Genomic DNA, 23,129 nt, shown 5'->3' with positions numbered 1-23,129 from the left:
CAGCAATATACCAGCGTTCGGACAATATGACATTGTTTGTACATGGTAGGGACAAGATAGTAAACAAATTTCTCCCCCTGGCCACCATCATTACCTGATGATAAACATGACATACCGTCTACTCAAAACAGTGCTGGCTCATCTACTGACAACACGTATAATGCTGTATTGCTGGAAGTACCCTCACTAAAAACGCCGGGACAACGCTCCACACGTCTCAAACTCTTCTCCCTTCTGGCTCCAAAACTGTGGAATGCACTTCCCATTGCAGTCAGAACTGCAGCATCACTCCCAATCTTCCGCCGTAGTCTGAAAACCCACCTTTTCAGACTCCATCATGGCCCGTAGCACTTACCCTACCCCCTTAGATAGCATTTCTGTAGACTTAGATAGCATTTGATACAGACTTATAGCATGTTATGTAGACAGCACTATAATTGCATTGTATGTAGTCATAGCACGTCATAGTACATATGTATAGCATAGTATAGTATATATGTATAGTTTATATGTATAGTTTCATTATATAGATATTCCACTGTTACTTTCTTAGCTTACGCATGTTTCATGATAAATGTTTTTATGTGATGTATTCCCATGCTTTTTTTGTTCTTGCTTAATGTAAATCGCTCTGGATTAAGAGCGTCTGCTAAATGCCTAAATTGTAAATTGTAAATTGTATGACATCCAAAAAACAAAAAAACTTGTTAACTTAGTGTTAAACATGTGGATATACTGCATTACACAGGATTAACAGGTTACATTTTCGGTGAGTTTCAGAGCTCAAATCTAGTGACATTCTTGAATTATCATATCTACAATCACGTGCTGCTGATGATGTCCTTTCTTACTTTACATAACCCTTGTAGGAGCGAGCATGGAGGAGCCAGGACGGATCAGAATAAAGACCTGAGATGCAGCCACATTGGAGCACGGCCGATCAGCCAATCGGTACAGCCATAGAGAATTGTTTGTGAAGTGAAGGCGAGAACTCGCTGCACAGAGACAATGTTAAGAAACCTGGCTTCCCCTATGTATTTATTCTTCTGAGTTATCTTCTGCTTTCGTGTCAACCCTTTCACGGTCAGGGAGTAGCAGGATTGACGACCACAGTGACGCCAACAAACCAACCAGCTGTCCAAGGGAAAGAGTGGACATGGCTAACCAAAGCACGTTGCATCACCAACAGCCGAGCGAAAAATGTCAAAGCTAAGAGTTTAAAGGACAACTTTAGTTTTTTTCAACCAAGGTTCATGTTTTAGGTTGTTATTAGGCGAGTAAATCTATGAAAAAAAAGCACCTTACCCTAAAAAAATTGCAACAAAAGGTTTCTCAACAGTTTTTTGTAGTATTAGGTGTCCCTAATAACATACTAAAAGTTTACCAAAGTTTGATCACCCGAAAGGTGTTATTTTCAAGATGGCGTCCAAGATGGCCTAAAAACCATTAAAATAGCCTAACTCCTTCATTATTCATCCTAGACAAGTACTTTTTGTGTCTAACCCTATGTTTTTGGGGTCTAGGAGTCCATTGAACTTGTTCAAATTGCAGAGATACAATTAGATAATTGTGAAATCCAATATTGTGTTTGTGACTCTGTTAAAACCCTCTGAAATAGTCACCAGTTTCAAGTTAACTAAACTAAATATTTAATAAATGTCTGAATATTTATATATCTTTTAGAATAAGGTTTCAAGATATCCTCAAAACACAACAAAACTAATAGTCACAATTTTCAGTAATTCAGAAGGTTGTGGCAGAGAATATTGTCAGTTGATAGATAATAGTCTACTGCAATATTGAAACGTTTTGGATAGCTTGGTGGATAAACTTTGGCTCAAACTACTGTAAATAATTCATCATTATACACCCCACCCAAAACTAATTTCTTGCATTCTAGAGCGTCGCAGTCCCGCCCCCTTTCATGACGACGCCAGGCCCAGGAAATTATTCCCAATGCATTTTTCCCATAGACATTTCGAAACGTATTTATTGAAAGACATTATAAGCGTTGTACAAAGCCAACTCTTGTCGTGACAAATCATGACAACAAACACAATATTTTGGACCAAACAAATAATTACAAAGAAGAAAAACAACAAGTGTTGTAATCTGCTGTTCTTTTCTACTTTCTAATTCTTTGTTTGGCCCAAAACATTGTGTTTAATATCATGATTTGTCACGACAAGAGTTGGCTTTGTCCGCAGTGTAAACGTCTTTAAATAAATACTTTTTGAAAAGTCTATGAGGAAAATGAACGGTGATTTCTTCTCCGTCTCTCTCGAGGGGGCGGAACTGCGACGCTCTACTTACTCTTAGTGCAGAGTAGTCAGAACCTAAGTCTCTACCGGGTGCAGAGGGGAGTATGATAGGTGGGGTTGGGTGAGAAGGTAAAGGGGGGTCCGGTCTAGAGTTTAGTGGGCCTAGGGTTCCCCTCAGGTGGGTACAGGGGAGTATGGGGAGTGGGGGGTCACTGGATTTCTCCCTGGGGACTTGGAGCACAGAAGAGCAAAGTTAAGAAGACCCTCATGGTCTTCTCCTCTATGCATGTCTGAGGTGGCTCATACAGTACATGTCCCATTAAAGCTATGTGGCACTTGAGAGCTTGAAAGATTGGGGCTTGTCTGTCCCTGTGGTGGTAGTTCTAAGACCTCCATGTTGTGATATTGATTAATATGGGGGGTGGGTTCAATTAATCGATTATTAATCGGCAGAGCTGTCGACTATTGTCAACATATTCCCCAATTTCCACTGAGATTATGGGGTGAATGAATGTGGCCAGACCCATCTTCTCTTTCTGTCATAGTGACATAATATTGTCCTGCATCTTCGTATCGCCCAATTTCACTTCTCAATGTGGACGTAAAAATATTGGCTAAAGTGCTAGCGGGTAGACTGGAAACGGTTCTTCCCACGGTAATATCTGAAGATCAGACGGGCTTCATAAAGAATCGCCACTCTTTTGCTAATGTCTGTAGACTACTGAGCATCGTCAACTCCCCTAGTTCAGAGATCGAACCGGAAGTGGTAATCTCATTGGACGCGGAAAAGGCCTTTGACAGGGTAGAATTAAGGTACTTGTTCCTCACTCTAGAGAGGTTTGGCTTTGGGGAAAGGATCCTGTCATGGATACGCTTGCTTTACACTAACCCGCAGGCCTGTGTCGCAACAAACAACTGTCGATCAACATTTTTTCCACTCACACGTGGGACACGCCAGGGATGCCCCTTATCCCCTTTGCTGTTTGCCGCTGCCATTGAGCCATTGTCCATAGCGTTAAAAGCTGAAACTCTGTTTTCTGGGGTGAGGAGAGGGGGTATTGAGCACAGAGTGTCCCTCTATGCAGACGACTTGTTACTCTACATATCTGACCCTGTTCCCAGTATTCCACACATTTTATCCCTTCTTGACACATTTGGAAGCTTCTCTGGTTACAAACTAAATTTACAAAAAAGTGAGTGTTTCCCGATTAACGAACTGGCCCGTGATGTTTCCCAGTCTCTCCAATCTTTCCATGTGGCAAACAATGGCTTCAAATATTTGGGTATAAATATAACCCAGTCTTTTGGCTCTCTTCTTGAACAAAATTTCACTGCATTGACAACCAGGGTCAAGACTGACCTCCAGAGGTGGAATGCTCTGCCTCTTTCCCTGGCTGGCAGAGTACAGACTGTTAAAATGAACATATTACCTAGGTACTTGTATCTTTTCCAATGTCTCCCAATATTCCTCCCAAAATCGTTTTTTACTAAATTAGACTCTATGATTTCATCCTTTATTTGGGAAGGTAAAACTCCAAGAATCAGATTGCCTTTACTGCAGAGAATTAGAGCTGAGGGTGGACTGAGCCTTCCAAACTTCAGGTATTATTATTGGGCTGCTAACATTCACAAAATAATTCTCTGGTTGAGTGAGCCTGAAGACTGCTGGTGTAGGCTTGAGGCTGGTTCTTGCATTTCGTCCTCGCTTGAAGCATTGGTGTGTAGTCCTGTACCTTTTGTGCCGTCAAAATACAGTACAAACCCGATTGTTGTCTCAACACTTAAGGTTTGGGGACAGATTAGGAAGGAGTTTGGTTGGTCATTGCTCACCATGTCAGCGCCCATCTGCAATAATCATCTTTTTTTACCTGCTAAAATGGACTCTGGGTTTGCTGCATGGGGAAGAGAAGGTCTGATTTACTTCCGAGACTTGTATATAGATGGCCAATTTGCAGAATTCGGAGATTTGTGTGCAACTTATGACCTGCGACAATCTGACCGGTTTAGATATTTTCAGGTTCGACACTTTGTTAAAACCCACTCTCCAACATTCCCGCAGTTACCTATGCGGTCAGGTGTGGAGGTCTTTATGCCTGCAGCAAGCCTAGCTAGAGGTGTTGTTTCTTGTCTCTATGAGACTATTCCCCGCAGAGACCCGGGTTTGGATAAGATCAGGGCAGGCTGGGAGGCCGAATTGGAGATCGCATTTTCAGATGAATGGTGGGAGCAGGCAACGGAGAGGGTTAATTCTTCTTCTTCCTGTGCTAGGCTTAGCCTCATTCAGTTTAAAGTTCTCCACAGAACCCATTACAGTAAAGCAAGGTTATCTAAAATATATCCGGGCATGACGGATAGTTGCGATAGATGCTCACAATCACCAGGGAATCTGTCCCACATGTTCTGGTCTTGCCCCAAATTGATCCCATTCTGGAAATCTTTCTTTGACATAATTTCTGAAGTGCTGGAGACAACCATTTTGCCTTGCCCCCAAATTGCAATTTTTGGAATCCCGGAGGAGGATGTAGTTTTACCCAGAAAGCAACTTAATGTTATTGCCTTCGCCTCATTAATCGCCCGCAGGAGGATACTTCTACAGTGGAAGGCTAAGTCCCCTCCCTCGGCTAAATCATGGTTGATTGATGTTATGTCCTTTCTACAACTTGAAAAGATCAAATTCACAATTCGAGGGTCCTCTGACAAATTTTACAACCATTGGCAACCTTTAATATCGTATGTAAGCAGTTTAAAATCACTTTCACCTGACTGAAGACACATGGTGTTGGTGTGCGGATCTCTATCTGGTGCAATATATATATAGCATAATATGTCGAAAATCATTACACATGAGTCGAGAAATGAGTCAATTAAGCGCTTTATCTCTTTATGTATACATATAGGTTTTTATTTTTATTTTAAATTTAATTTTTATTTATTTTATTTTATATATATATATATATATATATATAATTAATTTTATTTAATATTACTTTGTTTTATTTTTCTTATCTATCAACCTTTGGTTTTATACCTGTATATACTGTATGTTGTGTGTATTGCTTTGTTCTCAAATTATTGTCTTATTTTATTTTATTATACCTGTGTTTGTATGTTGTTTTGTATGTCTGGCCTCGTGGGGTAAGATGGTGGGTGGGTGGGGAGGACTGGGAAGGGAGTTGTGGGAGAAAAAGTAAAAAAACGAAGAGTCATATTCCCTTTATGTGTAAACTGTACATGATCAAACTCTTTGAATAAAATTTACTTTAAAAAAGAATATTGTCCTGCATCAGATCATGTCCAAATCAGGTTCTCCAATCTCCAGTAGCCTCTTCAGTTTTTTGAAGAGTTTTTGAGTGGTGCAACCACTCCCTTACGGAGCTATGTGTGTGGCTGGCTGGGTCTGAGCACTATGTGTGTGGCTTGCTGGCTGGCTGGGTCTGAGCACTATGTGTGTGGCTGGCTGGCTGGCTGGCTGGGTCTGAGCACTATGTGTGTGGCTGGCTGGCTGGCTGGCTGGGTCTGAGCATAGATAGATAGATAGATAGATAGATATTATAGCAGTGACTGACTAATAGGGGATTCACACTGAGACGGACTGAATCCGTTTCATTGGAACCGTTTCCGAATACGGTTGCCTGGTCCCCGATGGCCATGATTCACATTGCCCGAGATTCAACAGCGCACCCGGGTACACTTGCATAACACACTTTAATCCTCCTGATGACGGTGTGCTTGATGGCTGGCGCGCACAGACACTGATCATCAACTGTGCGACATTGTCTCAAATAAATCCAGACACACTGAAGTGCATTGCCTCTTTGGCTTTTTGCCGTTATACTACTTCACTGTCAGCCTGCCTGCTATTCACTGTGTCAGTCAGTTCTGTGCTCCAGTGTATTAGTTTGCTATGGATTCTACTTTAGCATTATTATTATTTTGTTTTACTTTGGAAACTGTGCCAAGCAAAGCCCAAGAGCCACGTGTAGTCCGCAGAATAAGATCAGCGCGGTGCTGCGCGTATTAGCAGATTCAACAGGAGAAGGGCGGCGTTGAGAAATGCGCTGGTGTTACGCATCGTGCAGCGGCTGTGTTTTTTTTTGTTGACGCTTGGCTCGTCGACTAGAGATTATGTCACGTTCTTAAAAAAAAAACAGTCCACATCCTTCTTTAGGTACGCATGCATTCACATTGGAACGATCCGTATCTGAATACACTTCAACGGTCCAGAGACCCTCCCCCCATGCCGTCCCGGGGACGGTTGGGCGATCCGCTCCCGGGAACGGTACGCATCATTCACACTACCACAACATCTGCCAAGTGGTCCCGAGTGCGCACCCGGGACCATAGTGTGAATCCCCTATGAGACATCGAGCGTGCGTCCGCAACTGGTTGTGGCCCCCATCAAGTGACCTTTTGACCAATGCGGCCCTCGCCCCAAGTTGAGTTCGACACCCCTGCTCTAGGCCCATGAGGGGCCATTTCTCTCCACTGTATCCCCACTGAGGAGTCCATCTTCCCCATAGACCAGACAAGTGGCCATTTGGTTCTACTGACTGAGTGTGTTTGCTGCAAAGACACTCAGCGTTGTGAGCTTTTATAGATTGCCTATTTTCACAATGTTTGTCCCAGCCCACAGTTTGGGAAACACTACCCTTATAGGGGACTTATTTTTATTATTATTGCCAGACACATTTACAAAAAAAAGGGCAGACATTTCTCTGTAAATCTATTCCATGATTTGTGTAATATTCCCATGCAGTCTATCATTTGGCAGCCATGCTTTTACAAATGTCACATGACAGTACCACCCAGTATAATGAATATATTCCTTATTGTTATGGTATAAAAATAAATATCCTGAAAGCTTCAACAGAATGTGAATTGTGTATAGGTGATGAATTCACCTATACAGCAGTATGGCATTATAGAAAAGAGAAATGTCCTATTACACTGTTATAACCTTATAAACAATTGCTTTAATATATCATTGTACTTTTATATAATTTATATATGCTAATTGGATTCCTAGATAACCAAGACATAGGGTTAGACACCAAAATTATTTTTCTAGGATGAATAATGGAGGAGTAATGGTATTTTAAGAACTGGCGGCGGCCATCTTGAAAATAACACCTTTCGGGTGGTCAAACTTTGGTAAACTTTTAGTATGTTATTAAGGACACCTAATACTACAAAAAAAAGTTGAGAAACCTTTTGTTGCAATTTTTTTAGGGTCAAACCATATTTTTACCCGCCTATATTAGAGAAACTAAAAGGTGAGTGTTAATTTTCTTTCATTTGCTGCTTTCTTTCGTTTTAGGGATTTTAGCAGTTTTTGACAGGGGGGCGGGGGCATTCGAGCATGGGGCTAAATATGTATTTTTTAACACAATTTTTTGCCCCCGCCCCCCTGTCAAAAACTGCTAAAATCCCTAAAACGAAAGAAAGCAGCAAATGAAAAAAGATTAACACTCATCTTTTAGTTTCTCTAATAACAACAAACAGAGCATATTAAATTTAAAGCCAATCTGTGAACGCTATAAGACCATAGACAGGATAAAAAAGGACAAAAGTATTAAACAATAGCCTAGGTTATGGATTAGCATCCAACATGGCCTATTTTAATACTCTGTATCACAGTGTCACATAAAATACACTGTTTATGTGTGTCTTGAGTCATTGTGGCGTCCTGCCTATACTGTATATGGGCATATGGTGTTTGTTTATGGTTACTGTATGTGTGACCGTAGTGGTTGTGGCCGAGGTCCTGCCTATATATAGGCGGTCTGTTTATGGTTATGTCAGAGTGACATTATCCAATTTTAATATATAGGATAGAATAATAACTATATGGATCCATTGGAACACAGGTTATTTGTTCCATTTGCTGAAAAGTAACAGATTTGGACATAGTAGGTTACCACCCAACAACACGATAATTTGTATTTTGCAGGGGTTTTTTGCACTTATGAGGTCCTGTTTGCCCTGCTGTTGGCTATGTTACGTCTATAACATGCTTGACATAAGGTACAGTATCTGGCAGTGCAAGTGTTCCTCATTCTAACTGCACTGGCTGTACTTGCTCCCTGCTTAAATAAATCATATCCCTACCGTATTTGCATAATGTGTGCAGATTTCATTAGATTATTCATAAATGTAGGCAATGCTAATAATAGTTAAAACATAGTTTTCAAAGACTACCCTCAGAGTGGTGTGAGAGGATGAGGAGGTTCACACAGGAGGCACCGGCTCCAGAGCCAAAGATAGTGATCCTTTCTGGGTCTCCCCCAAAGCTGGCAATGTTTTCATTGAGCCAACGCAGGGCCTGGATCTGGTCAAGGAGGCCATAGTTCCCCTTAGCCGACTGGTCCCCTGTGCTCAGAAAGCCTGCACAACAGAGATAAAGAGAGAGAGAGAGAGAAAAATATATGAATTGTGTGCTAATGGAGAAAGGCAAACAGTAAGAGGAGAGGGCAACATGTGTGACTGAACGCAGTGTGTGACTCCACAAACAAAGACGGCATCCAGTCATTGGGAGGAATTCATACAGTCAACCTCAAGAGGTTTCATAGCGCAACCGGTGTTTTGTTGTGAACAGTGCACATCATGGAGGTAACCTCATAACTCCATACTGTATGACGCTCACAAAAAGAAGGAAAACAATACTTTAGGTAGTAGCCCCTAGCCCCCACTGCTGAAAACCACTTCCAGCGCACAGAATTCTGTGCGGAAGACAGTAGAGACGAAGCACAAATCGCATGCCGCTCGACTCTTAGAATGGCTGTAGGTAGAAATTTAACTGCATACATCACTACAATTATTAGAACATGCCTCTTGGCAAAGATTTGTGCTCTAATGAGCACACCCGTCTAGTACAAAAAAACCCGTCTAAAAAACTGTGAGAAGGCCTTCCGAACTGTCCCAAAACAATGAAACATTATGAAAAAATAAGCTCCTCAATTGTCATTCGACACTGCAGAGTACAAACTGTACCTTGAAGGCAAGGGAACACTAAAAAGGCTCATCAAACAAAACATGCAGCACACACAGCAACGTGTTTCAAACTCCTAGAGTTTTTCCCCTGCAGGGCTGCCTGCTATCTAAGGTTGGACCCTAGATAAAAGGAACAGAAACAGCAGTGGTGGAAAAATTCCCTGTCTTTTTTACTTAAGTAAAAGTATCAATACTGCAATCGCAATCCCGAGACGTTCAAAGGCCAGTGAGTCGATGTAATCCCTCCATCTGCGCCTTGGTCTGCCCCGGGGTCTCCTCCCAGTGGGACGTGCATCGAGGACCTCCCTAGGGACACGCCCGAGAGGCATCCTAACCAGATGCCCGAACCACCTAAGCTGGCTCCTTTCCAGGCAAAGGAGCAGCGGCTCTACTCTGAGTCTCCCCCGCGTGACTGAACTTCTCACCCTATCTCTAAGGGAGATGCCAGCACACCCGTCGGAGAAAACTCATTTTGACCGCTTGTATTCGCAAACGTATTCTTTCGGTCATGACCCACACTTCATGACCATAGGTGAGAGTAGGAACGAAGATTGCTCGGTAGACAGAGAGCTTTGCCTTCAGGCTCAAAAAAGTAAAAGTCCTGAATTCAAAATGTACTTGAGTAAAAGTACAAAAGTATCAGTATTAAAATGTACCGGTACTTATTATGCAGAATGTCCCATTTCACAAGTTTTCAAATGTATGAAATTAAAATGTATAAGAATCGTTTTAAAAATAGCAGATCAAAACTATAAATGTGTCGCTTTGCGGTGCATTGTGAGCTTGTAAATTGGCCATTTTCAAATTGCCAAAGTATACTTTTATAGGTCTGAAGTGATTTTGTAATAACAATCAAAAAGTAAAAAAAAGTAACTACAAAGTAACTACAGTAACTAAAGTTTTCAAATAATTATAGTGCACTGACATTGCCATCCTTAAGCCTGATTTATTTTGTTGTGCAATTCTGAAATGTTAAGAGTGAAACTAGCCTACCGGTATTCACCCTGATCTGAAACGGCTAAGTTGGCCATTTGACATTCACTGCAAGAGACCCGGTCAAGAGGTTTAGCTCTCTTTGGGAGTGACGTCACAAGATTTATTGTTGCATTATTCCATTGTTGGCACATCCACGACACACAACACTTGACCTTGAGTGTAACTAATCCACTCGCACGACTGTCTGAGCAGCAATTTATTGACTTCCTGGCACAAAGCCGCATTCTCGGCTCAGCCAATCAAAAATACCGTGCAACTAACTGCTAGCATTAGCAATCATTCCTGCTTCATCAGTCAGAAGTGATTGATTGGATACAGGAACAGTTTGCAAATAGTACAGTGGAATATAGAATGGTTCTAAAAGTACAGTAAATAGTACAGTGGAATATAGAATGGTGCTAAAAGGGTAACACAAAAAGCCCTAAGGACTTGTTTCCATTGTGGTCCTGTGTATTCATGAATCAATTCATCAAGACATTAAGACATACAGTACAATAAACATACAAGACGTCATCAACACTAGTAGCAAATTGCAAAGGGATTTAGTTTCCCGTTAGATAACTTCAGCGTCTAACGGCAAAGCTGATGTAGCTGAGTGTTTCTGCCTAACAGGCAGATGTTGTGTTTAACCATTTACAACTAATAAAGTTGATCCTTGTTCATAGTTGATTAAAATGTAAATTCCAGGCAACTTTACGGAACAGCCGTCTGCGTGACTAGGCCTACTCTGCCTCACAGGCAGATTGTGCAATTGTGCATTATTGTCCCATTCAGAGATGGTAATTCCCTTACCTACTGTATAGGATATACTATACTGTGAATTGGACGTGCACATCTGTCAGAGAGAAAAAACTCTGGCTTTGTAGGCAGATGCATCATGGAGTTGTATGGCAGGCAGCTAAATCACTACTGACTGATTAACACAGAATCAAATACTGGCTGCCCTCTTTAGTTTAACAATATTCATAGTTGATGAATCAGTAATGGTTTAACATTCTGCCAAGCAACTGCCACCAAAGCTTACATAGGAATATTTCTGCCTCACAGTAAAATATGCATGTCCCATTCAGAGTGGATCCTAATTACATCTATGGGTATATTTTTTTATGATGTGTACTTATTAATTCACCTGTGCATCCCCGGCCTGACGTTTGTTTTAGCAGCTTCGAGTCTGTGTTTTAACTTCCTTTTGAGCCGAATGCGAACAAAAATTAAAGCCTGGGTACAGAGCTAGTGTTTAACTTTCTCCTTACACCCAACTGGAAATTGGCTGAACGGAGGGACCATAGTAACAACCAAAATCAGAATAATTAGATTTTGAGGCATCTTCTGTGAAATCATATACTGTAAATTTCGTCCGAGTCTAGTGATACAAGATAGGTCACAGTTCATCTTCTAGGGAGCATGAATCCACTCGACAGGTTTCCTACTGATCTGTCCATTCCATTGTGAAGAGATAACTTGTGTGAAAGTGGAGTGAACACACAACACATAAATGTTCCATTTTCTCAAAGGTTTTCTCAAAAGGATTATAATCCAGCCTGAATTTGAGGGTGCACTCCACTCTGTATAAACCATCATGATTCTGAACAACACCTAGAATTCATCGCACACATAACAAATGGATGTAGTGCATACAAAAACTTGTATATTGCTCGCCACGACCGGATTGTTGACCTAGTGTCTGATGCAGTTCGTAAGTGTGATGTGCCATCTAGTGCAATTCAATTCAATTCAATTTTATTATATTATTATATTATATTATATTATATTATATTATAATATATATATAATATATATATAATATATATATATATTATATATATTATATTGTGTCAAATCACAACAAGTTGTCTCAAGACACTTTACAACCAACAAAGATCCACCCAGAGGCCAGAGCAAGCAATATTGCGACAATGGTAACGAAAAACTCCCCTTTAGGAAGAAACGTCAGGCAGCAATGTATAAACATTCAAGTGTTACCAGATTGGTTTAGCTGTGCATGCGATGTCTTTGCTAACATCCCGAATACACCTGATGTTGTCTTTGTTGACACCAGTCACAAGGAGGTCCTGATTCTGGAGGTGGGCTGTGTCTTTGATTTGTACATGGACCAGGCATTCCAAGATAAATATTCTAAGTATCAACCATTACTCGGAAGTATAACAAACTTGGGGTATCGCTGTAGATTTGCCATACTGATATTCGGAAGCCGAATATAGCCGAATTACACTAGCACGAGCTTGCATTATGTGTAGTTCAATTTTGTGAGGATAACATGAACATTGAAGATATTAAAATCAAAGAAGTTCCCTCTCCTCTTCTCTTCACTCTCTCAGTATAAGTTTGCTTTCTCTCCATCTGCTGAGTTTGGTTTCCTGCTGACTTTAGTGCTGAGAGCAGCAGTTTATTATGGGGCTGAACTCATGCATATTCAACACTTGCTTTAGGTAACAGCCTAGGAAGTGAGGAGTCTTCAACCTCAAAGTGAAGATAACAGGATAAAGAAGAGGAAGTGAGTGGGTCAAAGTGAATGGAAGAAATGTGAACAATCAACTGAGCTCAATTTGAAAGATGAAGAAGTATTTACGTCTTGTAGAAGAGTGATCAGTCAGGATAGCATTTGTATAAATTAAATGAAAAGAAAAGCTGCATAATAAATTATTCTTCTACAGCTACATGTAATTTTCTCCACACCTACTAATTGTCTCCACCAGGCCGAAGGCATGTGGGGAGAGTATGTTTTGCACTCCGTCCGTCCGCGTGTCCGTCCGTCCGTTTGTGTGTCCGTGTGTGTGTCCGTGTGTGTGTCCGTGAACAGCTAATCTCGGCCACCGTTAACCCGGTCGATGCCATATTTTGCACACACACTCCCTGGATGCCAACCATGAACCTCTGCCCCAAACTTTCCAGAACGGCCTGTTATAGCGCCACCAGGAGGCCGCTTTGTGCAAAACAAGTTTTTCAATGCCATATTTTGCACACACACTCCCTGGATGCCAACCATGAACCTCTGCCCCAAACTTTCCAGAACGGCCTGTTATAGCGCCACCAGGAGGCCGCTTTGTGCAAAACAAGTTTTTGCACAGTACACCTACAGATTTTGTCCAAACATCACGCAAATTGGTACACAGTCTCTCTAGAGCCATTCAACGAAACGGGTCTTTCAGATTTATCAGACTCCATCCTGATTGGTTAAGATTGGCTTCCAAAGTTCACAGGAGTGCTCAGTTTCAAACAAAATGCTGCAAATCATGAACACATCACGTGATTTCTGTGAAATTGTGCACCCACATTCCCACTAGGCCGAGGACGAAATGCCACATGAACAATTTCAACTCAGCCTCAAGGTGGCGCTATAACTGGCCGAAAAGTGTTTTACCTCTAACTGCACGGATCTGTGGATAACCTGGTGGAGACCTGTGCCCGGAAGGGCACTTTTTCTAGTTATATTTTATTTAGCTGATGTCTGCTATGCATATTATACAGTAACAAGAAGAAGTAGAATAAGAATAATAAGAAAACTTTAAAGAGTCTACTATTGAAGAAGGGTAAACCCCTCATCCTGTCCTGCTCCGCTGTCTCCAGGCCTATTGCTCTGCTTCACTTGTTTCTGAATGGAAATCTATATTGTTTTACTGGACCAGAACTCAAACCAATGAACACTGAGATCAGTCAGAGTGGTGGCTACAACTAAGGCTGCTTCGGGCTTACAGGGCCTTCAGACACAGGCCTGCGATGGTCATGATGATATCATGAGCCAAAATATATATTATTTCTTTAATCACATTGTTTTGCCATTTGACAAACGTTTGCTTATTATTTGTTTGATTTACAAATGACCCGTGTGGCCTCATGTGAACAGACACACGGTAGGCAACAGTAAATAAATGCTCTGACCTACATTAATTTAATGCTGGCGAGTGACAAGTGAAGCAGAATCTACTGTAAGTCAAAGCGTTTAATGGGGAGAAGTTTGAGTGGCGTTACATCAAAGAAAAGTGTTACGATGAAAAAGAGATACGTGATAAGGAGTGATTAAAAATCATCCCAAAGCTAATTTTATTGAAATCACTTTCAACCTAGCATCCCTATGTTGGTGTTTGGGCATGTCATTATAGGTAGAAAGAAAGGAAGGAAGGAAGGAAGGGGAGGAAATGTTTTTCTTTTGTCTTGAAGGGGCATGTTTTGCACAATAACAGTCTTTTCATTCTGTCTGCCCACGATCTCTGTGATTCATACAGTACGTAAAAGCTGATCATTTATTTTTTCTATGAATCTGTGACTTGACACCCATACTGTTATAAAACGAAAATGAAAAGATTTTGAAAAGAAAGAAAGAAAGAAAGAAAGAAAGAAAGAAAGAAAGAAAGAAAGGAAGAAAGAAAGAAAAGAAAGAAAGAGCAGCCACAGTGTTTACTATTTTCACTGTGCAACACCATCATACAATGGAGTATAAATCAGGCCTATGTGGTTAAACCTGTAAATGTTCATCAACCTCATGGCAGAACATGCAGAATGAGGAGGTGACCACACCGGCAGTGAAGTTAATTAAAGTATTGAGATGAATGAAACTGTCTGCATTGTTTACAACAACCATAAACGAGTGGGTGAAATTATTTTATGCAAGCTTCCCACAAATTGCAATTCAAATTAGGCATTCATATGAAAAAATAAATAATACCTAATACTGATGTCATTGAGCATGACAGTCGCTGTGCATTGAATTTTAAGGACATAATTTCCTTAAAATCCCCTGCCCCTTTCAGAGCACTTTTGAAAGTTAAGACAAAGCTTCTCAGTCCCAGGTATGCCAAGGACCCCTTAGCAGAGATAAGGGGTCTAAACATTATTATTTTTTAGAAAACCTTCAATGTACTGTAATTTGATCAGAGGCTACAGTACTTTCAAAGCTAGCTCACCTTAGCTGATTGTTTGTCTCATCAATGTCTGTTGACCGTTTAGAGATTTCAGACTAGCTTAGAACGTATCCCACAGGTTTTGTTTTTAAGTTCTTTCATTTTAAATGCCTATGGTGCCAACTCGTTTGCGATGGTTTTTGAAAAACTTATGCCCGTATGAACACCATGCCAAAAAGTTAAAACTAGTTACCAAGTGCAACATTTTTATGAAAGAAAGAAAAGAAAAACAATAATGAAATTAAATGAAGATTTGATCAACCCAACTTGCTGGTTAGACACATTTAGTTTCTATAAAAAATAAAGTGTAAATAAAGTGCATCTCCAAACATCCTAATGTATAACATCTGTGTACAAATTTCAGTTATTGAGGGTATATGGATAGACATAATATACCTATCAGTTAGCAAAGAGAGTATAATGAGGTTCTGATTATCTCTGGCTTTGCATTGTGTAGACAGTACAATACCTTTGAAATAATGGAATACCAAGCTATACTCATTAATCATATGCAATGAAAAGCAGGCAGACAGGCAGAAAAATACAGCCACATGTTGCCTGTGTTGGCCACGCATACTGTATATAAATCCTGGATTTCATGAAGTGCATTTTGAGGTGATGATAATAATTGATTAAAGAGAAAAGGCATCATCGGTACATTCAGATGGGAGAGGTCTAATCCACTGGTTCCCACAGTGGGCCGAGACCCATTTGTGGATCACGGACCAGTTTTTATGGGTACTACTCATACAAATAAAATAAAATGTATCTTTTCCTACCTACATTGACCCCAGATTCATAAAATAAATCTAATAAATTCCATAAATAATAATAATACAATAAAATCTACAAGCGACACATTGTGCGCTATTTTCATTAGTTTGGGTCCCGGGGAAAATAATGTCTCATCTCTCTTTTAGATCTTGATCTGAAATGTTTTAGAGTGATTCAGTCACTTTAATCCATACAACATAACTGAAAATAGATATGATCATATTTGTTAGTTTTTAGTGATTAGTCACTTTAATCAATACAGCATAACTGATAATAGTTATGATCATATTTGTTAGTTTTTAGTGATTAGTCACTTTAATCAATACAGCATAACTGATAATAGTTACAATTACAATTTAGGCATTTAGCAGACGCTCTTAATCTTACATTTAGGCAAGAACAAAAGCATGGGAATACATCACATAAAAGCATTTATCATGAAACATGCGTAAGCTAAGAAAGTAACATAACAGTGGAATATCTATATAATGAAACTATACATACACTATACATATAAACTATACATATTTACTACTATGCTATACATATGTACTATGGCGTGCTATGACTATATACAATACAATTATAGTGCTGTCTATATATAACATGCTATAAGTCTGTGTCAAATGCTATCTAAGCCAACAGAAATGCTATCTAAGGGGTTAGGGTAAGTTATGATCATATTTGTTAGTTTTTAGTGATTAGTCACTTTAATCCATACAACATAACTGAAAATAGTTATGATCATATTTGTTAGTTTTTAGTGATTAGTCACTTTAATCAATACAACATAATTGAAAATAGTTATGATCATATTTGTTAGTTTTTAGTGATTAGTCACTTTAATCAATACAGCATAACTGATAATAGTTATGATCATATTTGTTAGTTTTTAGTGATTAGTCACTTTAATCAATACAGCATAACTGATAATAGTTATGATCATATTTGTTAGTTTTTAGTGATTAGTCACTTTAATCAATACAGCATAACTGATAATAGTTATGATCATATTTGTTAGTTTTTAGTGATTAGTCACTTTAATCAATACAGCATAACTGATAATAGTTATGATCATATTTGTTAGTTTTTGTCCCACACAAGAACAAAACATTCCACACAGCTCCTGTTCAGTAATTGACCACTGGATGGTAAGATGGTGATAAGACTGGACATGTCGAGTTACTGTGGCATGCAATGCTTTGTGCCTTTGTGTGTCTATACATCTTCATATTCAGGTTAGATTTTCTGGGGGGAAACCTTTTTAACATGTTAGTCCTGGCATCCCTATTTTGGGCAAAAATAAGTCTGATTAACCACAATTAACCACAGCCCCTATAGCGGATAGCGGCTATTTTTTTAAATGTGTTATTTTATCAAAATCAATTCTTTTTCATAATTGCTGAAATCCAGGTGTTGGATTATATTTACACATAGCATCTGAGCATAGCAGCAGATGTATACTGTGCATGATATACTTAGTTAATTAGATTAGTTAGTTAAGGTGCTAGAAAAACATAAAAAAGACAAATTCAGCCTGTTGTACATGAGATTAAGGTGCAAAATGTCAGTGCATTTCGACCACAATCCACATGAGGTAGACTGACACTGGTATAATCTACAAGTAGGTCCATTTGGAAGAGCAAAGAAAATAATAATCTTGCACAAGTAGTGGGCTTGAGTCTAGCAGGTCTAGTATGTGTTAATTGTGCTGAATTTCTAATTGTTAACTTTCTTAATGTGATTTATTTTGGGTAGATCCATGGGAATCTAGCTATTGCTATTCCTTACATCAGACCACTAGCAGTATGGCTACAGTAATTTGTCTAAAATGATTACAAATATGTATATATCAATGAAACGTACTCGCAGTGAAACTGCTTCCCAGCACGCCTAACATCCTCATGAATGACTTGCAAACTGAAACAATCAATAAAATAATCTGTAGCAAATTCACAGCCATTCAAACAGCCCGAAGACATTCGTAAATCAGCTTCAGAGACAGCTAAAGCATTAAGTTGTGTGGGCAGTTAAATTACACCTTTCTGAATCTGACTACAGCTACAGTTCACACTAGAAGACAGATTTCTCTGTGAGAAAGGAACGCTAAATTAGCTTTAGAGGCAGTTTTGGCATAATGTCATCCAGAATGAAATTAGATTAGATCCACAGTCAGCTTTGATCAGCCTTCCATGCGTGTAGCGTAGGTACGTTTACCGCTCTGCATGGCTGTGATGTTTTGGGTAGCTTGCCAACTACAGCATTAAAAAATATTTTGACTTAGTCTGCACAAATTCTATCTAATCTCCAACCATCTACTGTATCCGTTCATCCATCCTTTTTTAGACACAGTGAAGTGTAAATGAAAGTCATGGGGCAATGAAGAAGAGACGGAACACAGTGAAGACTATTGATCACTTACAGTAGCCTACAATGTGGGTTTGCTTGCTGCAGCGTATCACTCTTAACTGCGGTCAAAACAGCAAAATGATTTTGGTTTACCCACACAGTAAATATTATATATTATGACAGAAAGAGAGAAGCATTTGTTTTTCAATGGCTCGCAGAGTGGGTCGTTTTTCATGCAGTGCAAAAAGGGCCATTTGAACTGCAGAGCAGGCCAAAATAAATTGAAAAGCAAAGGGTCTAGTACTTGTCTGTAGTATATCAATTTGCCAACAAATATGTCCACCAGAGGGTGCTGCAAACATCAAACATGACTCAACTATGCACACCTCTACAGTGTGTTGAATTGTTTAACTCAGAGACAATTGAGATAACAAATTATCTGAATATCTGCAACTTGAACCCAAGCTTGTGGAAAAAAAAAAAAAAAACGCAAAACCAGTAGGCAAAAACCAGCAGGCCTACCTTTTAAAAAATAATAAAAAAATAAAAGATAATTACTAGAGACAGCAAAACATTATTAGTTTAAGTGTTTCATCTCTCTTCCTGAGGTGAGAAATGTTCTTGCTCTTGCACAGCCTAGTGATTGTGGGCCTTTCCTCCAGAGTACATTAATTAGTTAATTAGTCTGAACAGATGGCTGTGCAACACAAGACTCTCTAGACCTGGGGCAAGATGGTAGTAGAGGTGAGCACAAGAGTAATCTTTAGTCGTCACCAACAGCAAACATTGTAAAGATGTCTCTTCATTCATCCACTTTACCACTTTACTACACAAACATTATTAGGGTTGTTGAAAACCTTTATGAAGATCCAGCGCAATGGGATTGTGTAAGGTGTTGTGGCCACATTGCGTTAATATGTTTCAATGAATACTTTGCATCACTGCCGATTTGAAACGCACTTCTGATGGTTTATTTTTAGACCGTTCCCATCTCCCCCTTCTGTTTCTCCCCCCCCTTCTCTCTCTCTCTCTCTCTCTCTCTCTCTCTCTGTGATTCTACTGTTCTCACAAGTCTCCCTCCTTTCTCTTCTCTCTTTCCTAACCCCCTATATTCCTCTCTTAAAGGCACAGGCTTCTTAGAATGTGTGTGTGTGTAAGTACATAGAATAATTATAATTACATTTTGGAGCCCTTGTAGTTACCATTTTTATTCTAATTCACATTGGGTCAGCATTGCTGACTGAGATGGCACTACAGTATATTACTCTACACATATGGAATGGATCTGTACATATACACATGCTTTCATATGCACAAGGACAAACTGGTGTGAACATGAACAAATGTGTACGCACGCATGCGCGCACGCACGCACGCACGCACGCACGCACGCACACACACACACACACACACACACACACACACACACACACACACACACACACACACACACACACACACACACACACACACACACACACACACACACACACACACACACACACACACACACACACACACACACACACACACACACAGATAATCGCCTTAGTACAGTAACCCATTTACGTGAAGCATATCTGAGGGAAAGAGAGAGAAAGTCTATTCGCCCACGTATCAAACATTTTCCAAAAGTGTTACAGGAATTGAGGACACTGCGTCATCTCTCATAACCACTAAGTAGGGGCACGTTATACTGTATCTCTGTCCGTGCTTTAAACGTTTTGATTATTGTTTCACATAGTCTGCATGCACATGTCTCATAAATACATTAGAATTCACATGTGCACACGAAACATTCTCCCCCTCCCCTTCTGTGTGTAAACACACAACACGACAAACAAGGGAATTAAATGTTAAGTCACTTTTCTTTGTGACCACCGCGCTCTGACTCATGGTGCTTTACCCGTTCAAATCATGTAATAGAAATAACACCAAAAACTGCTTTAGTTTTTATTCTTGCATAGTGAATAATAGACAAACGTTTCGGCTATCTAGACACTGATGAAGGCTGGATAGCCGAAACGTTTGTCTATTATTCACTATGCAAGAATAAAAAGGAAATGTATTTCTTAACCACTTAAACCCTATGCACTTTGTGTCACTCTGGGGTCTGTACTTGGCCTCCTCCTTTTCCCCCCTCTAGTCTGCAGTAATAGCCAATCTACAAGCCCATGCGTCGCAACGTATAGTAGATAGTAGATTCTGTTGTCATAGAATGTTCGCCTATTTTCACTGAATGTTCACCAAATATGACAGAACAGGGACACTAGGGTTCATGTGGTTATAATGCACCTACAACATATCATAGAACGTTCTTCACACACAGTAAAATCCTGTAACCAAATGGACTCGGGGCCGCACACATTTGTACAGTCAAGAGTTAATTCAACTCTCTGGATTGTTGGTGTACACCGGTGTGCTCAGCGTGCAAAATGTTTCCAATTTGTCTGACAGCTGTCGAAAACCATACAGGACACATGATTAAGCACCATGTAACGAGTGCAAATCAAGCGCGACAGAGCTGCAGGTGCAGCGACTCATTCCGCAAACTCTCAATTTGTCCTTGTCTCTCTGTCATCCACGGGTACTGTCAATAACAGTCTGGATCATGCAACCCGCCTCTGTTTACGGCCACGTCCACCCTTTGAAAGCGCTCCCATTTCTGTTTATCAATGCTCTCACATGTTGAAACAGGCATGTTGCAATAAACACGATACCCAGCCTGGCGACTGCCAATCGACTGTACGCAAATAGCTCTCTCTTCTAAAAAGAAAAAAGGTGCCATCCTTTGTGAACAGCCAACTCCAACTGATTGTCATTGGTTCAAGGGCTGGATATGCATTCACAAGGTTCAGCTTACACTTGCAGGACTAATACAGTAGATGTATACAGTGCACACTGCAAAATACAGAGGGTAAAAATGTCATCTCTCTGTATTTATGCCAAATATTACGATATCGATGGAATATGCGATATTATACTGTTAGAATTTCATATATCAAGTGTTGAAACATTGAAAACTAGAAAAAGTGCCCTTCTGGGCACAGGTCTCCACCAGGATTTCTTCCTCAGCCTAGTGGGAATATGCGTGCACAGTTTCATCGCAATCGGACGCTGCGTTGAGGAGTTGTGGCGATTTGTACAAAGCGGGCTACTCCTGAAAACTGTAGGAGCCAATCGTGGCCAATCAGGATGGAATATGAGAAATCAAACAAACCTGTCTTGATCACATGACTATGGAGATCATGTGTACCGATTTGCGTGAAATTTTGATAAAATCTGAAGGAGTAATAATAGAAAATGTGTTTTACATATGTCGGCCTCCTGGTGGCGCTATAAAGAGCAGATGTGAAAAATTCCAGGCAAAGGTTTTTCCTTGGCCTCTAGGGAGTTGGCATACAACGTTATCCACAGATCCGTGCAGTTAGAGGTAAAAACACTTTTCGGCCAGTTATAGCGCCACCTTGAGGCTGAGTTGAAATTGTTCATGTGGCATTTCGTCCTCTGCCTAGTGGGAATGTGGGTGCACAATTTCACGGAAATCACGCGATGTGTTCATGATTTGCAGCATTTTGTTTGAAACTGAGCACTCCTGTGAACTTTGGAAGCCAATCTTAACCAATCAGGATGGAGTCTGAGAAATCTGAAAGACCGGTTTCGTTGAATGGCTCTAGAGAGACTGTGTACCAATTTGCGTGATGTTTGGACAAAATCTGTAGGTGTACTGTGCAAAAACTTGTTTTGCACAAAGCGGCCTCCTGGTGGCGCTATAACAGGCCGTTCTGGAAAGTTTGGGGCAGAGGTTCATCGTTGGCATCCAGGGAGTGTGTGTGCAAAATTTGGCATCGACCGGGTTAACGGTGGCCGAGATTAGCTGCTCACGGACACACACACGGACACACGGACGGACGGACGGACGGACGGACGGACGGACGGAGTGCAAAACATACTCTCCCCCCATGCCTTCGGCCTGGTGGAGACAACTAAACATTATTCAGTGTGCAGTGTGTAAGTGAGCTTGCTAACGCACTGGACCACACACACACACACACACACACACACACACACACACACACACACACACACACACCAACAGGAGCATGACCGAGGGAGAAATGGACTAGTGGTTTCTTTTCCGAGGGGCACAGGCTAAAACAGAGCGATGTTGCTGGCTTTAGAAGTGGACGATATATCGATGATATATCTATAACACGATACGGTTGCCTTTTTGCGATATTGATATTGTGCATGTTCATACCACATAACGATGTCATGTGATATCCTGACAACACACCGGAAACATCACACAGACACATCTCCAAGCTACCGTTTCTAATTGCCAAACACACATCAAAGGTATTAACTGCTGCGTCAAACAGATGTTATGTGCGGGGGATAAAAGTAGGCAATCAAAATACGACACGACAATAGTGGGACTCCGGGGAAAAGAAATGTATCACTAAATGGACATGGAATTATTTAGAAGGCTTGCTTGAGTGCTTTAATGCATTCTAAACAAAGAGTACAATGCAAGATTCATGAGAGTTCAATGAGGGTGTGGAGGCCTCAACATAATTTGAAGAATGTAATAATGCATAATGATAATGCTATCTGTCCACAGTACCTGGGGCACACAGGCTAATGATGTGCAATAGGCCTGGTGATATTGTGTGATTGCTTGCAAAACTCTTCCAAAAGCTATTAACAAACTGTAGAGGAAATAATGATCTAATCCACTTATCTGTGAATTGTGATATTTCATTTGTGTTTATGAAGTTGTACTCGTGCGTGCAAAGTCAACTATTATGTTCATCCCCTGCCGATACTCGCCCCCCCT

General features: G+C 40.4%; 1 protein-coding gene across 2 annotated transcripts in view; it reads right to left on the bottom strand.

Moving 5' to 3' along the window:
- LOC310875102 (neuroligin-2-like) overlaps window positions 1–23,129 on the bottom strand; it is a gene marked incomplete at its 3' end in the record, with an annotated part of 50,298 nt that overhangs the window by 5,045 nt on the left and 22,124 nt on the right. For both annotated transcript variants that reach the window (XM_083788171.1, XM_083788172.1), the window contains one exon: window positions 8,460–8,645. In XM_083788171.1, coding sequence (XP_083644297.1) covers window positions 8,460–8,645 — 186 coding nt within the window. The remainder of the gene's footprint in view (window positions 1–8,459; window positions 8,646–23,129) is intronic.

This window comes from Protomyctophum parallelum (assembly GCF_964188405.1).
Source record: "Protomyctophum parallelum genome assembly, chromosome: 1".
Taxonomy (NCBI): Eukaryota; Metazoa; Chordata; class Actinopteri; order Myctophiformes; family Myctophidae; genus Protomyctophum; species Protomyctophum parallelum.
Note: the sequence above shows the minus strand (reverse complement) of the source record. Positions and strands in the feature narration are given on the sequence as shown.